The sequence below is a fragment of the Panthera uncia genome, chromosome A2 (assembly GCF_023721935.1).
Source record: "Panthera uncia isolate 11264 chromosome A2, Puncia_PCG_1.0, whole genome shotgun sequence".
Lineage (NCBI taxonomy): Eukaryota > Metazoa > Chordata > Mammalia > Carnivora > Felidae > Panthera > Panthera uncia.
In genome coordinates, this window is record NC_064816.1 from 4,259,215 (window position 1) to 4,276,627 (window position 17,413).

Consider the following 17,413-nt stretch of genomic DNA (forward strand, 5'->3'; position numbering starts at 1 on the left):
GAGATGATGTTTTAGATATAGTGGGCTAAGATACATTATCAAAATTAATTTCACCCATTTCTCTTTTGGCCTTTTTTAATGTGGCTACTAAAAACAATTTAACTACATGGGTGGCTTAAATATTTTACTGGACAGCCAGAGTACAGGACGTAATTCACTCACTGAGACAAGAAGGGCTTCAAACGCGTCTGGCCGCTTCCAGAACAACATGCAGATGCAAAGGGAGCATTTCAGCAAAACTCCACTCTCTTGATCCCTAGGACACTTAGGAACCGATTTCCCTGTCTGAACCAGGTCCCCTGTCCTGGGGCAGCACTAGCACGTTCTCCTGGGCCACAACCAACACTCTACTTGACTTTCCAAAGGAATAAACCAACCGCAGCTCCCAATCTCCCAATGGCTTCTGGATCAACATGTGATCAGAGGGCAACCATCTGGATCCCCCTGGATCACTTAAGCTCCCAACTCAGGGAACTCAGGTCACCCATTCACTCTGCCCCATAATGTGCTTTAACTGTTGGCATTTAAAAACAGGGGCCTATCCAGAATTCACACAAAATTCTCACAACTCAACAACAAAAAGACAAACTACCCAATTAAAAAATGAGCAAAAAGACTTGGGCAGATGTTTCTTCAAAAAATAGGCAAGTGGCCAATGAGCGCATGAAAAGATGCTTGGCATCGCTCGTCACCTGGGAAACGCAACTCAAAGCAACCACGAGATGCCACTTCACACCCTCTAGGGTGGCTAGGATGGAAAAGATTAATAAACGGAAAAAAAAGAAGGAAGGCCGTGGCAGCAAGGGTGCAGGGAGAAGTGGGACCCTCATACACTGCTGGTGGGAACGTAAAACCATTCAGCCACTGCACAGAGCGGTTTGGTGGTCCCTTAAACAGCTGAGCATTGAGCGCTGCCTGGCTGGCTTGGCTGGAAGAGCATGTGACTCTTGATCCCAGGGTTGTGTGTTCAAGCCCGACGTCGGGCGTGGAGAGAACTTTAAGAAAAGGAGAGAGGGAAAAACAAAGAAAAAAAAATCAAACACAGAAACACGGTCTGACCCAGCAATTCCACTCCTGGGTAGATTCCGAAGGAACCGGAAACCGGTGACCGAAGAAGCGCACACACACGTGTTCGTGGCAGCAGGCGATTAGCGGCGGCCACGAGGCGGAAACAGCTCAAATGCCCATGAGCAGAAGAATGGATGGACAGCGCCATGCTGCGGAAAGTTATTCAGCCGTGAAAAAGCACGACATTCTGACACGCGGTACAATGCGGATGAGCTCATAAATGGCACTCTAAGTGAAGGAGGCCAGGCACGAAGGGTCACGTGAGGAACAATTGGGAAACGCACACAGGTTTTCGGTTTGGGCTGAAGACAATGTTTTGGGAGCGCATGGCGATGGCTGCTGCTGCGTAACACCGAATTCCCTGGTCACCACTCAACTGTTCCCTTACAAGTGGCTGATTTTACGTTCTGTGACTTTCACTTCGGTTTTGGAAAAGGTAGGGGGGCGCACAACACACTCACTGCTCACGTCACGAGGCGTCTTGCCACCCTCCAGAATCAGTCTGACCCGTCCGTTCGGTCACTCATTCCACAAGCGCTGACCCAGAGCCATCGCCGTGCTGGAGGCCGACACACAGCAGAGAACACGACCGACGGGGCCCCGCCCTCAAGAGCTCACATTCCAGTGGCGGAGACAGACATCAGACACATAAACGCAGGCAGTTGAGGACCACGGAAAAGCGGAAGAACAGTGAACCAGGAGAAAGGCCAGGAGGGAAGCCCGAACTCAGAGGAAGATGAGAGCAGAGGGCTCCGGCTCTCCCACGTCCTCACGGGGGAACCCCGAGCAGGTTAACTTCTCTCATCGCTCATCTCTCATTCTCCTGCCTGTAAAACGGGACCTCCCCCTTCGCGGGGCTGTGCGAGGATCACGGGAGCTACTGTGTAAAATGCCCAACACAGCCTCCTGGCCTAGGTTATCATTAAATACTTGTTTTCCTAGGGATAAAATCACCCGAGGGGTAGCAATACTCTAAAAAACCCAAATCACATGATCATCTCACCAAATGCAGGAAGAGTATTTGACGATTCCACACCCTTCTGTGATTAAAACAAAAACAAAAACCTCCGCAAACCAGAAACACAAGGAAACTACCTCAACACGATAAAAGCCGCATATGGAAGACCCACAGCCAACATCACAGTCAATGGTGAAAGACTGAGAGCTTTCCCTCTTAGGTCACAAGGCAAGGAAGCCTGCTTTCACCACTTCATTTAACACGGTGCTGCAAGTTGTAGCCAGAGCAGGAGGCAACAGAAACAAAAAACAAAGTCGTCCTAATTGGAAAGGAAAAAGTTAACTCCGCTGTTGGCAGATGATATACTCAAATGCAGAAAACCCTACGATTCCACAACCCCCCCCTCCAAGAAACCCGTCAGAATAAATGAATTAGCAAAGTCAAGGGATACAAAATCAACAAACACAAAAAAACCAGCTGCCTTTCTATACACTAACAACGAACAATCTGTAAACAAAATGAAGAAAACAAATCCACTTAAAATAGCATCAAAAAAAAATTAAAACACTTAGGAATTAACTTAGCCGAGGAGGTAAAAGATTTGTACAATAAAAACTACAAGCCACTGCTCAAAGAACTTGAAGACCTAAGAGTAAAGACATCCGTGCTCGTGGACTGCAAGACTTGAATTGTTAAAATCTCAGTACTGACGGGGCGCGGCAGCACGAAAACGTTCACCTTTAGCCGGGCAGGCTAACCTCTAGCCTGCATAGTTCTGATAAGGATCAAATGCATGCCGGTTGCTACATTCTTAAAGGGTCTCATGACTGCCTGTATATCTCACCAACAGTTAATGTCGAACTGAACGATAAGCACCAGAGAAATCTTGCGAAAGTAGTTTTGCAGGTAGAAAGTCGAAGAAAACACTTATGACCTAACACTCCCTGTACGTCCCCTCCCCCTGAGCACTGAGCGACAACCACAGCTTCCCACAACAAAAGCCCGGCTCTGTCTGCCCACGGCTCCTACCCCGGGGCGACTTGCATAAACTTACTAAGTTGCACCTACAGCATCTCAAGAATCCTTTCTTGGCTGTTGCACTCGACGACCTCGCCACAGTACAGCTGTTGTGGAAGACAGCATGGTGTTTCCTCAAAATATTAAAAATAGATTTACCATGTGTCAGTAATTGCGCTTCTGGATATGTACCCAAAGGAACCGAAGGCAGGATCTCAAAGAGATATTTCTATACTCCTGTTCCTCGCAGCAGCATTCACAGCAGCTAAAATGTGGAAGGACCCCAAGTGTCTGCAGATAGACAAACGGATAAGCACAATGTGGCAGGTGTATCCACACGATATAACGCTATTTAGCTGTACAAAGGAATGAGGCACGGTCACACACTGCAACGTGGATGAACCCTGAAAACACGATCCTCAGTGAAGAGAGCCAAACACCGAAGGACCAATGCTCGATGAGTCTACTTGTATGAGGAACCTACAACAGGCAAGTTCATGGACCGAAAGTAGAACAGAGGTCGCCAGGGGCCGGGAAGGGGGGAGAAGAGATCATTTCACAGAGACAGTTTTATTTGCGATGCTCAGAAAGCTCTGGAAATAGTAGTAATGGCTGCACGGCATTGTACATGTATCTCATGCCACCGAATTGTGCACTTAAAAACGGTTAGGGGCGCCCGGGTGGCTCAGTCGGTTAAGCGTCTGACTTTGGCTCAGGTCATGATCTCATAGTTCGTGAGTTTGAGCCCCACATCGGGCTCTGTGCTGACAGCTCAGAGCCTGCAGCCTGCTTCAGATTCTGTGTCTCCCTCTCTCTCAGCCCCTCCCCAGCTCACGCTCTGTCTCTCTCAAAAATAAATGTTAAAAAAATTTTTCTTAATAAAAATGGTTACAATGGTCAATATTATTTCACAGATGCAGACACACACACACACCATAAACCAGAAAAGACAAAATCAATAAAATGGCTTCATCAAAATCAAGACCTTCTACTCTTTGCACGACGCTGGTGAAAGACTGAGAAAGCAAGCCACAGATAGAAAAATATCTGCAAATGAAAGTATCATAAAGGAACGATATCCAGAAATATAAAGAAATCCCAGAAACTCAGTAAGAAAACAGACAAGCCAACATTTATAAAAATGGCAGATGCTTTGAACAGACACCTCATTAGAGGAATGAAAAGTAAGCATATGAAAACATGCTCAATGCCTTTAGTCATTAGGGAAAAGTCTGGAACCAGATGGTTTTACTGGTAAACTCTACCAAACATTCCAAGAATTAACACTAATTCCACTCAAACTCTTCCAAAAATAGAAGAGGAAGGAATACTTCCTAACATATTCTATGAAGCCAGCATTACTCTGATACCAAAGACAGACAAAGACACCACAAGAAAACTATAGACCAAAATTCCTTGTGAATATAAAATCCTCAAAGGAGTTTCCACTAGCACACAGTGTCACATTTAAAAGATTATACACATAAACCAAACGGTTTTTATCCCAGGAATGCAAGGGCAGTTTAATGTCAGAAAACCAATCAAAATGTAATATGCCATATTAATAAAACAAAGGAAAAAAACAACAACCCCACATCATTATCTCAGCAGAGACAGAAAAAGTGTTGGAAAAAATGTAATGTCCTTTCATGATGAAAACACTCAGTAAATTAGGAATAGAAGGGGACTTCCTAAACCCGGAAAGGACATTTATGAAAAACCCACCACTAACAGCATAGTCAACAGCAAAAGACTGGAAACTTACTCATAAATGTTAAAACGTAAGATCAGGAACAAGGTAAGGATGACCACTTTCATCATTACTTTCAACACTGTAATGGCAAGTCCTAGTCAGAGCAACAAGGCAAGAAAAAGGGGAAAAAAGGAGGTAGGTTTCCAAATGAGAAAGGAAGAAGTAAAATTATCTCTGTCTGTTGATCTCTTACACACAGAAAATCCCAAAGAAGCCACACACACACACAAGGATAAACAGATTCAGTAAAGTTGCAGGGTACAAGATCAACACACAAAAATCAGTTGTTTCTATATACCATCGATAAACAATCCAAAAAGAAAATTAGGAAAACAACTCCACTGGCGACAGTATATGCAAAAGCATAAAATACCTAGGAATAAATTCGACCAAGAAGGTAAAGGACCGTATACGGAAAAGTGCAAAACATGGCTAAAAGAAATGAAAAAAAATCTAATTAAATGGAAAGGTTTCCCATATTCATCATTTGGAAGACTTAATAACATTAAAAAAAAAAAAAAAAAAAAAAAGGTAACACCTCCAAAGTGACTTACAGATTCAATGCACTCCTTCTCAAAATTCCCGTGGTCTTTTTTACAAAAATGGAAAGCCAGGTATCAAATTCATATAGAACCGCAGAAGCCCCAAATAACGAAAACCACGTTAAAAAATAAGCAAACAAGAGGAGCCTGGGTGGCTCAGATGGTTAAGTGTCTGACTTCACATCATAGTTCGTAGGTTTAAGCCCCGTGTCAGGCTCTGTGCTGACAGCATAGAGCCTGGAGCCCGCTACGGATTCTGTCTCCCTCGCTCTCTTCCCCTCCCCTTCTTGTGCTCAGTCTTTCAAAAAAAAAAAAAAAAAAAAGTTGAAAAATTTTTGAAAATAAACAAACCCCCCACAGAGCTCGAGGACTGTCATTTCCTAACGTCAAAACTTCCCACAAAGCTACAACAATCCAAACCGAATGGCACCAGTAGAAGGACACAAAAACCAATGAAGTACAAGTGAGAGTCCAGAAAGAAACCCAAACATCTACGGCTGCGATAACTCAACAGTCTCTTAGACAAATGGTGCTAGGACAAATGAATAATCACATTCAAAAGAAAGAATTGGACCCGGCCTCATGGCATATACAGAAATTGACTCGAATCAACTGTCTAGATGTAAGATGTAAAACTATACACGTAATATAAGTACGCATAGGGATAAACCTTCACAACCTCAGATTTGGCAATGGAGTCTGAGATTTTTTTAACAATTTTTAATGTTCATTTATTTTTGAGAGAGACAGAGTGCAAGTGGGGGAGGGGCAGAGAGAGAGGGAGACACAGGATCCGAAGCAGGCTCCAGGCTCTGAGCTGTCAGCACAGAGCTCGACGCGGGGCTCGAACTCACGGACCGCGAGATCATGACCTGAGCTGAAGTCGGATGCCTAACCGACTGAGCCAACCAGGCGCCCCTGGAGTCTGAGATTTTGTACTCTGTGAGTAACAAATAAAAATAGATTAATTTGAACTTCATAAAAACCAAAACCTTTTACACATAAAAGGACATTATCAGAATATGATAAAACAACGTACGGGATGGGAGAAAAGATTTGTAAATCATATATCTAGTAAGGGTTTACCATGCAGAACATATGAAGAACTCTTACAACTCCACAGCAAAAACACAGACAATCCAATTAAAAAATGGACAAAGGATGTATATAGACATTTCTCTAAATAACATATACAAATGGCCAATAAGCACATGAGATGTTCAACATCACTGGTCTTTAAGGAAATGCAAATCAAAACCTCAATGAGATACCATCTCATACCCACTAGGAAAGCTATAATAAAAAAAATTGGGGGCCACTTGGGTGCCTCAGTTGGTTGAGCATCTGACTCTTGATTTTGGCTCAGGTCATGATCTCACAGTTCACGGGATCGAGCCCTGCGTTAGGCTCCGCACTGTCAGCACGGAGCCTGCTTGGGATTCTCTCTCTCCCTCTCTCTCTGCACACACACCCTCTCTCTGAAAATAAACATTAAAAAAAAAACGTTTTTAATGGAAACTAACAAGCATTGATGAGGGTGTGGAAAATAAGAGCCCCCATACATTGCTGGTGGGAATATAAAATGGGGCGGCCAACGTAGCAAACAGTTTGGCAGTTCCTCATAAAAGTTAAAGGCAGAATTACCACGTGACCCAGCAATTCCACTCCTAGGTACACACCCAGAGGAAATCAAAACTGGAACTCAAACATGTACATGTACAAGGATGCTCACAGCAGCATGAGTCACAGTAGTGAGCAAGTGGGAACAGCCCAAATGTCTACCGACAGATGAACGAATAAACAAATTACAGGACAGCTGACCTTCACTGTTCATGCGTTCCATATTTAGGAATCTGGCCACTCACTATAATGTATTTATACACCGAAAGTCACCACTCGTGGCTTTCGCATTCATTCACAGACACGCACAGAGTGGTGAAAAGTTTTGAGTTGCGAGTTTCCTGACGCACTTGTTCTCAGCTGATGCAGAGCAAGGTGAGGCTCTGCCTTCTGGGCTCAGCTGTCAGGATGCAAACAGGTATCCTTCTTGTGGTATATTTAGTGCCATGGTTTTCGCATCTTTGTGCTCTCTGTTGGCGATTTTACTATCTGAAAGAGCCCCAAGCATGATGCCGAAGTGCGGTGCAGGGCCTAAGCACAGGAAGGCTGGGACGTGCCTTACAAAGAAAATACATTCGTTAGATGAAGCTTGGCTCAGGCAGTTGGCGGAGTTCAATGTTAATGAATCCACGGTGTACGTGAAATAAGGTGCATGCAGACACCACACCCAACACAAGGCTATGTGTCAATCAGTTGGTGAACATGTTGTGACCACAGGCTTCAGGCACCCAACCCTATATTCCCCTCCCCCTTCCAACACTGCTCCGTTTTCCCTAATTCGATTGGGGGTGACCTTACAGAACACAACCATTGAGAAAACGAAAATGAACTGTACACCCACAGGCTGGACTGTTATCCAGTCATAACAAGGAATGAAGCATGGACATACGACAACATGGACGAACCTCAAAAACGTAACACTAACCAAAAGAAGCCAGAAATGAGAGGACACTTATTACAGGATTTCTTTCATATGAAGTGGCTGGAATGGGTAAACCCAGCGAAGAGAAAGCAGGTTAGAGAAGGGGAGAATGAGGAGATGAAAAGTTGGGATTAACTGTATGTGAATTTCACCTCAAAAAAATTTTTTTTGGGGGGCACCTGGGTGGCTCAGTCGGTTGAGCATCCGACTTCAGCTCAGGTCATGATCTCGCAGTCCGTGAGTTCGATCCCAGTGGCGGGTTCTGTGCTCACAGCTCAGAGCCCGGAGCCTGCTTCAGATTCTGTGTCTCCCTCCCTCTCTCTCTCTGCCCCTTCCCCGCTCATGCCCTGTCTCTCTCTGTCTGTCAAAATTGAATAAACGTTAAAAAAAAAAAATTAACAACAACAAAAACAAATTTTCTTTGACAAACGTGGTATCACATTTGGTCTTTGTTCCTGGCACAGATCTCCAAAACCCTTGGAATGTCCTGAGTGACAGAGGCATCTTTGATTCTCATGAGACAACTCTTGGTGGCCCCTAGACGGGGTTGGCTGGATGGGGCTGGTTACCAGAAAGGCCAAGCCTTGATTAGACACTTGGATCTTTCAGCCCCACCCCAATCTCCAGAGAAGGGTGAGGGGCCGAAGGCTGAGTTAGTCACAAACGGCCAATGATGTTAATCAATCATGCCTGCATGCTGAAACCTCCATAAAAACCCATAACCAATGGGGTTTGGAAAGCACAGGAGGTGCCAGGAGGGTGGCGCGTCCTGGGAGGGCAAGGAAACCCTGCGCCCCCCCCTATACACCTCTTCCAGCTGGCTGTTCCTGAATTGTATCCCTTACAATAAGCTGGCAACAGTCAGTAAAACAGTTTATCAGAGTTTTCTGAGCCGTTCTAGCAAATCATGGAACCTGAGGAGGGGCGTCATGGGCACCCGCCAGTCTGAAGTATGGGAGACGGATGCTTCAACTGGCATTTGGAGTGGGGGCAGTCCCACGGGACCAAGTCCTTAACCTGGGGGCCTCTACGAGCTCAGAGTAGGTAGCGTCACAGTTGAATCGAACTGCAGGACACCCAACCGGTGTCCGGAGAATCGGAGCTGGAGAAGCGGTGTTGGAAAGGACCACTGTCGTTTGGGTCACAAGTGGCGTTAGTAAAAATGCTCAACAGTGCAGAGATCTCACTTTTGCGCTAAGACAAACCTCCCCACCTCGCCCACCCCACGGCACCATTTTTTCCCCTTTCGGGAAAGGAGCGCTTTATCTGCGAAAGAACACACCGCCAACAGGTCAAACAGCATGTGGCCTCGCCTGAGTGCCAGTGCCAAACCCCACATAAAGTAGAACGCCTTCACTTCACCGACAACGCCATACATTCGGGGTCACGCGTGGCTAAAACCCCTCACGCTTACACAAGAAAGTGTCCTGCGCCTGACAAAGTGCCCTTCCCTCAATCGCCATCTTTCTTCATCTCTGGACCGGTGACTCCCTCCGGGCGGGTGGGTCTCAGAGGCTGCTTTCTCAACCCGCCTTTCTTACACAGATCAACCAGAAGGCGAGGACACCACCTCACCAGCGGCAGTAACGACGCGCACTTGGAAATGCTCGGCGTGTGCTGGGCGCTGGGCCGAGCACTTGCCTTCCATCTCCAAATCTCCCTACCAGCCCTGAGAGGCAGGCACAACTAGGAGCCCCATCGAGCGGACGGAGAAACTGAGGCCCAGGGAGGGGACCTGTCCACTCCCCCTCTGCTTGCTATCTCAAAGATCAACTCACCACACCTGCAGCTGAGGAAGAACCAAACGCAACCCTTGCCTACCGCCCTTGTCAGGGCGGAAAAGCCATCAGGACACCCGCTCACAACCACCCTGCTTCAACCAGTACTCCGAACCTACGGGAGCTCCTTTCAGGGTTAACCGGCGTCTACTTTCCCACAACCGTCTGATCTTCACAAAGCTACTAAAGCAGAGACCTATGTTCGGATATCTGCAGAACACAATACATAAAACCCTGTCCCCGTCACACAGATGTAAGCAACCAGCGGGATTTGTGAACAGTGGACATCCTAGGTCATGCCTGTCTTGGGTATTTATGCAACGCGTGTACATCCATGATCACAGGCTTGCTGGCTCAGTCCCAGCTCTGCCAATTACCGCGTGGCCTTCACCACACGACTGGGTACCCAGGAGCCCCTTCATCCAGAGACTGGGGCGGCGATGACCTTCCTCCGTGACCCATCTGGAGACTCAGTAAGTACCTGCTGTGCAGAGCACCTGGCCCAGGGCGCACGCCTCAGGGGACCTGTAACTGGGCTTGTCCCCAGGCCCCTCCCACAGTGGGCCTCGATTCCTGGGTTTTCTCAGTGCAGGGCTGCCCTCTAGAGCTCTGGGGACAAAACCTCCTCCAGGAACAGAGGAGACCAGCATCCGTCCTGAGCAGAACAAGCTGCACTTCTAACAGGCTCACAGCGGCCCTTCTGCCCCGGGCACACAAGCCTCTGCAGGAATTGGTCAGACGAGGAACCCCTAGGAACAGGACCTTCCTTTTTTTTTTTTTTTTTTTTTTTTTTAACAGAAAAAACTAGCCGCACAAAAACGGAGTTCAAAGGAAAACACGAGCCCAAACTTGAAAAACCTACTATACCTATAATGAGAGAATCATACCGTAAGTAAATCATACCTCAAGGAACCGGACTCAAACAAAAACTCTTAACCTGAAACCAGAGGCTGCCCTGGCTTGCTGGAGGCCCAGGGGCAGTGAGCTGCACATGTGCGCCCTCTAAAGGGGCATCTGGGGACGTGGCGACATGCAGGGCGGGGCAAAGGAACTGGGAGTAGACGCTCCAGGAGCCGGGGTCCCGCCCCGCCCTTGTAAGACACACGGGAGCACGCGCACACACACACCCACCCACCCCAAATAAGAAAGCCTAGGGATCCCGAAAGAGCACGCGGGGATGCAGGACACCCTCAGAGAGGTCCTCTCTGCTTCCTCAATGCCCCGGTGTAGCCGAGGGTGCTGTGCCCGGGAGGGACAAGTCCTGTGGCCACAGGGTCACCGGGAATACCTCGGGGAACCCAGTCCAGGAAGTCTGGACGCAAGGCTCACTTGAGATACGTGAGCTCAAGGCTCGTATACCATGAGATACGGCAGAGGCAGTGACCCACAGGGCGGACCTCTCTGTGGCCCCTATGCGGGTGGGCAGGTCGCACCTGCTCAGTCTGGGTTTCGGAGCACCTGGGGCTTCGGCTTGGGGCCGGCCTAGGTCTCCCCCACTGTGCCGCATGAGGCTGAGAAGCAGGGCTGAACAAAAGCACCAACCCTGCTCTGCCCTGCCCCAACACTCCCAGACATGCAGCCAGCCCCACAAAGCCACCTGCTGAGCCAGGGCACTGCAAAGGCCAGGCACTTGATCCTCCCTCCGAGCGCTCCCTAGCTGCCCTCCCATACGTGGTCTGACATTCCACAAATGCAGGGTGACCACTCGGCCTGGAGGGACTCTCTGGAATGCAGTCCTTACGCAGACCAAAACGTCAGAAGGGACAGACGTGGCTCTTCTCTGGGACAAGTGTTCTTAAATGATCTCCTGCCGTTCTGCCGTGAACTTCACGCAATCCCCAGTGGTGGACGTGCCAGAGGGGAGAAAACACGGGGTCATCTCGGCTCTGCACCAACCTCCTGTGCAAGCCGCAACAGAAGACACCCTCTCCGGGCCTCAGAGTCCTCAATGGTCTCGAGGGAGACAAAGGGGTCTGACTGCAGCCTCAAAACCAGAAAAAAAAAAAAGGCTTCTGAGAGAAACAACCCAAGTGTCCGTCGATGGGTGAATGGGTCAAGAAAACACAGGGTGTGTGCGCGCACGTGGATACACACACACACACACACACACACACACACACACACACACAGAGCAATGTTACTTGGGTTTCAAGAGGAAGGAAATCCTTCATGGATGAACCTGGAGAGAGTATGTGAAGCGAAATAAGCCAGACAGGGAAAGACAAATCCCACACGGTATCACTTGTATGTGGAACCTGAAAAGACAAGGAAATCATAGGAACAGAGTAGAAAGTAGTTATCAGGGGCTGGGGGGCGGGGAGTGGGGAGATGGTCGATCAAAGGGTACAGACGTCCAATTGTAAGATGAACAGGGTCCGGGGACCTGGGTGTGATGCGGTGACGAAGGCTGACAACGCCAGCATTAGCTCAAATTTGCTAAGAGTAGAACTTAAAAGTTCTCACTCCAAAAAAAACAGAGCATGTAAGGTGACGAATGTGTTAAGTCAACGGGGAAAATCTTCTCACAACTGTGCGGATGCCAAATCATCACGTGGTGCACTCAAATGTCTTACAATTTCATTCGTCAGTTATACCTCAGTGAAGCTGAAGAAAAGAAAGTGCCTCTGGGTCCCGCAGTAATCGGCAGCCCCAGGGAGCAGTCCTTGCGTGGGCCCGTGGGCTAGCGCAGCTCCCAGTGAGGGCAGGAAGCAGCCGAGAGCCCGGTGGGGGAGACAGCGAGGGCTGGGGTCACAAATGCTGAGCAACCACCCCTCCTCCAGGGGGCGAGCCACTGGGGAAGGCTCCACTCGGCTCGCCAAGAAGCTGGAACAGATCTGGATGGCCCTTGCGGCCCCTCCCAGCTGCCAAACCTTCTCTGGGGCTGCGTGGGTACTGAGCAGTGTCCCACACCCGGCAGGAGAGGCCCGGGGCAGCGAAGGGCGCTAACAGAGGCAGCAAAAGCCACCACAGGGGAAGTGCCAGCTGAGGCACAAGCACCACGCACCCCTGTCTCTCGCCAACGTTTGTCTCTCGCCAAGAAAACCTGGAGAGCAGCAAGGGTCCCCGGGCCAGGGGAGAGAGCTCTGCAAGCCAGTGCCACTGACACAGCAACGTACAGCCTCTGGGTGGGACCCCCTCCCCCGGGCCAAGCCCCAGCCGCCTGGCAGAACCTTGGGGGCACTGGCAGGCTGAGCGGGCACCACCAGGGTCCAGGTGGCTGCAAACACAGCTCCCGGTAAGGAGGGGAGGGTGTGCGTGTCAGGGACCAGACAGCAGACAGGTCAGTTTCAGGGAACACAAAAGCCTTGCTGGACGGTGGGACCCCAGACTGCTTCTGAACCTCAAAGGAACTAATCCGCGCAACCCAGAGATTTAACTGGCCACGGGGCTCCCATACCACCCACCCTGAAGAATAACCAGTGTGCACAAATGCCAAGAGCTTTCTGCAGATGGACGCAGTCTCCCCAGCCAGTCAGCGGGCGGCTATCATCATCCCCTACACACAGGCTTCCCCCAGGGAGCTGAGAGACCAGCAACACCTGCCCAGGGACTCACCCTGGCATCAGTCCCCGCCCCTTCTCCACACTCCCGGAGCAGCGAGAGGCCTCCTGACGCACGACGTCGGAAGACCGCCCTGCGGCTTGCTGCACGGCCCAGCCAGAGCCGGGCGGCATCGCGCCCCTATCCCCTGCCTCAGCCCCTGCTGAACAGACACGGAGCCTCTGCCCATGCAGACAGGCTGGCCTCTTCTCTCTAGAGTGGCCGGTCACCGGGCCTCTCGGGTCTTGATTCCCTGAAAGCCTCAGGACGACCCAGACTACTATGACCGGGGCCCAGGAGGGCCAGCAGCCCAGTCCCACCGAGTCACGCCCACTGGAATGGCACTTGGCTCCCGGCGGGCCAGCACACCTGAGCACCGTTCCCAGAGTCCTTGATGCCTGGTGGGTTGCACAACAGCCAGGTACAAGCAGGGGGCCCACTAAGCAAGTGGTGGCTTCCCAGGGAGATCTCCTTCCTGAAGGAAGGCAGAGCTGCCAGCAGCCAGTCTAGCTAAAGCTCACCATGGCCTCTTGGTGGCGCCTGTGAGGAGCAGAGGCAGGCTGCCAGGAAGGCTCTTTTTAATTACTGGGCTCAAAAAAAAAAAAAAAAAAAAAGCTATGATCTGAATGTGTCTCCCCAAAACTCCTACGTCGAGTCCTAAGCCCCAAAGGTAACAGACTGAGGAGGTGGGACCCACCCTCACGAATGGGATGAGTGTTCTCATAAAGGAGACCCCACGGACCCCTTGTGCCATCCACATGAGGACATGGCGAGAAGTCTGGGACCCAGGAGAAGGCCCCCCCTGATCGAGTGGCCACCGTGATCTTGGACTTCCAGCCTCCAGAACTGTCAATGGTAAATTTCTGTTGTTTATGAGCCATCCAGGCTGTGATATTTAGTTACAGCAGCACAAACGGAATAAAACTATAAAAATACATACACCCATAGAAAATGGTCTAGAAAATACACATGGAGGGAAAGAAAACGACAACCCTTTACAATCCTTCCACCCAGAACACCATCTTCAACACTTCTGATCAACTTCATTCCTTTTGTCTAGAAATACCACACATAAACTTGCTTTTTTCACCCAACAATATTCAACACCTTCTTCATCCCAGCAGGTCACTGAAGCTTCCGCTAAGAGGCACCAAAAGCACATCCGCCCAGTCGCCTACCGTCGGACGGTCAGGTGACTTCGCATGCCGGCCCCTGCTCACGGCCCAGTCACCAACCCTCCAAGACCACGCACGAACTCTGGCCCCGTCACGGCATGTCACTGCCGACTCGGGGGCCGCACGCACCTTCAGGGCAGCTGAACGGGACGTGGCCCGGCCGCTCCCCAAGAAGGCCACGTGCACCTGCGCCCCCAGCCCCCGCCTCCCACGCGAGATGGACGTGCCAGCGCTCGGACTCGGGCGTCCGCTCCCGGGGCTTCCAACACCCCGCCGCGCGTGTGTCACCGGTTCCACCTCCTCTTTGGTGAACTGTGTGTCCTTCTCAGTGCCGTCCCCGGATCCTACCTTGTTTTTGAAGTACACCTCGATGGGCATGATGAAGCCAGCGTAACCCGACTCTTCCACTTTGTAAGGGGGCTCCTTGCACACTAAAAAGAAAGGGAAACGCATCATCAGCTTCCTGCACATCCAAAAGCCCGGCCGCAGGCGGCGGTAAGCACGCAGCCCCTCCACACCTCCCCTCCGGGGCTCAGCTGGCCTCACGGGACTGCGGGGCTTTCCGGGACGCCAGCTCCCCCGGGAGTGTCAAACCCATGGAATTCGAAGCATCACAGGGCACAGGAGGAGCAGAGCGGGAGAAAGGTGACCCCATCGCAGAAGTAGCAGCAGAGGGGCACGGGAAGGGGCGCGACACCAGCTGAGACGGAGGAGCCACCGCCGGCCACAGGCCGCTCAAGTCCAGCCGGATCAGGGCAGTGAGCGTAACGTGGGTGAGGTGCCAACCCCCTGGGGCCCCAGCATCCCAGGCAGGGCGGTGTCCACCACCTTCCGCTGCTCCCTCACACCCGTGAACCGAGGCCCAGGCGCGGGGAGATGGGAGACGGTGATGGTGGGTCTAAGCTGGGACTCTCCTGGGTTCTATTTTAGTGCTGAACAAAGGCATATTCCCAAGTGACTGGACAGAGATTCGTTAACCTCGGAGGCTGAAAAGAAAAAAAAGCTGAAACTAAAAAGAACAGCAAAGTACAAGCAAAATGACCTCCAGCAATCTCACCCTCCGGAACAAACCTCAATGTTTTGACATGCATGCTGTCATGAAAATACCGTTCTCCCGCTTTTAACAAAAACCAGCACAGTACAGGTCAAATCTCCTGGTCCTCCACCCCTCCCTCTCCAGAGGCAATCACTATTGGAAGGCAGGAAAACATCCCGTCAATCGTGAGAAAAAATTATGCACACCTCCGCCCCGGTCAGGTAATTCTTAAGTGGGCCAGAAATTGCTGGAAAAAACAGTGCATGGAAAAAAACGAAAGCGGGCTTTTTAAAATGAAAACATTGTAAGATTTTTCTCTTAAAAAAATCTCTTAAGCTCTCAAATCATCAAGTATCAGACCTCAAACATCTCATGAGTCTCACCTAACCCAAAAACTGGCCAATGGGGAAGATTTGGAACAGGCAGAGGCCATCATAGGCAGGGCAGCCTTGCATGGGACCCCGGGTTGCAAACCACAGGGGAGCAGGGGAGGGGTTCGTGGCTCAGGCCTCACGGAGAGCAGTCTGGAGCTACAAGGACAGCTGAGGGGTAAGAGCTGGCCTTGGCGCCCTCCACCCCATCCCACCCTCCCTATGAGGCCGGCTACCGTCTCCCCAGCATGTGCTCACTCGGCACTCTGGGTGCCAGTCCCCACTCCCCGCCGTAGGAAAAGCACATGGCTGGTAAACGAGGCTTACTCAACTGGACTGGCCTCCCCAGTGGTGTCGGGGAAGGGGGCTCCCTGAACAGTCCCAGCACATGCCACAGCGCACAGCACAGCCTCCTGGAGGCCAGCAGTAGCCCTGGCTGCCTCTGAACCCTGCACCCTGAACACTGTCACTGACACCAGGGTCTACACCTGAATCATTACTGCCACCAAACACAGCAGTGACTGCATTCATTCGTGTACTCTACACCATTTGCGTCGGGCACCGTCAGGGGCTGGGATGATGACAGAGGCCATGAGAACGTCTCTGGTCCGTCGCGGGTTACTCTGGGTGTCACCACCCTCTGTCTGACAGTTAGCCCACCTAGAAGTATGGAGCAGCCCTGCCCCCAGGACAACAGGCGGTGACCCTGGTAGCCTGGGACACTGTCACGGGTGAGCTCAGCAACAAATCTCTATTCCAGCCAGTCTCCTTCTGCCCCTCGGATGTCCTCCTGTAGGTGCTGGATGGGAAGCTCAGGTGTAGCCGACCCCAAGACACCTCTCTATCTCCCCCTTAAACCTGTATCGCCCAGCATCCACGCTCAGGACGCGAGCTGCCCACCACTCACCCAAGGCCGCACGGTCAGCCCGACTCCTCCCTCTCCCAAGGTCACCCAAGTGCTATCATGTCTGCCTCCAAAACACTCTAGAATGTACCCCACCGCCCCAGCGTCCTGCACCACTGCTCCAGCCCAGGCACCCTGCCTCTCTCACATGGGTTACCGCCAGCACACTAGCCGTTCTGCCTCGGGCTCACTCCCAGGATCTTCTGCACAGGCAGCTGTAACGATCATTCTGAAGTGTGAACCGGACCGGGTCCCCTGATGGCACCCCACTGCCCTCAGGACCAACTTCAAGCCCCTCCACGGGGCTGCAAGGTGTTTTGTCACCTCCAGCCTCACCTCTCATCAGCCTGGCCTCGGGTCCCCTAAGACCCAGCCACAGTGACCCTCTCACATCATGGATCACTTCCTTCTAATGACCTCATTTTGAAACTGGGGGGGCCACTCCCTAACCAGAAGCCTGCTGGTCAACAGAACCCACCCTGACTTACAAAGAGCTGTCAATAACAGTTCCCATCCACCTGCAGCGAAGAGCCCAAAGAAACAGGAAAAATTTGGAGACTACAGGAGAACTTGGGGAAAATTAAAAAAAAAAAATTTAAACCAACAAACTAGAGCCAACGTCCTTAGATCCCGGATATGCCCAACAGATAAAAACAAGACATCTAAAAAGGGACAATTAGAGAGTAGGAAAGGGCTCCTAGATGTTACAAATATACCACTTGCAATTTT

The 17,413-nt window shown here is 50.6% G+C and overlaps 1 protein-coding gene across 2 annotated transcripts in view; it reads right to left on the reverse strand.

Moving 5' to 3' along the window:
* MLLT1 (MLLT1 super elongation complex subunit) overlaps positions 1-17,413 on the reverse strand; it is a 68,170-nt gene that overhangs the window by 36,451 nt on the left and 14,306 nt on the right. For both annotated transcript variants that reach the window (XM_049639734.1, XM_049639733.1), the window contains exon 3: positions 14,722-14,804. In XM_049639734.1, the coding sequence (XP_049495691.1) occupies positions 14,722-14,804 (83 nt within the window). The remainder of the gene's footprint in view (positions 1-14,721; positions 14,805-17,413) is intronic.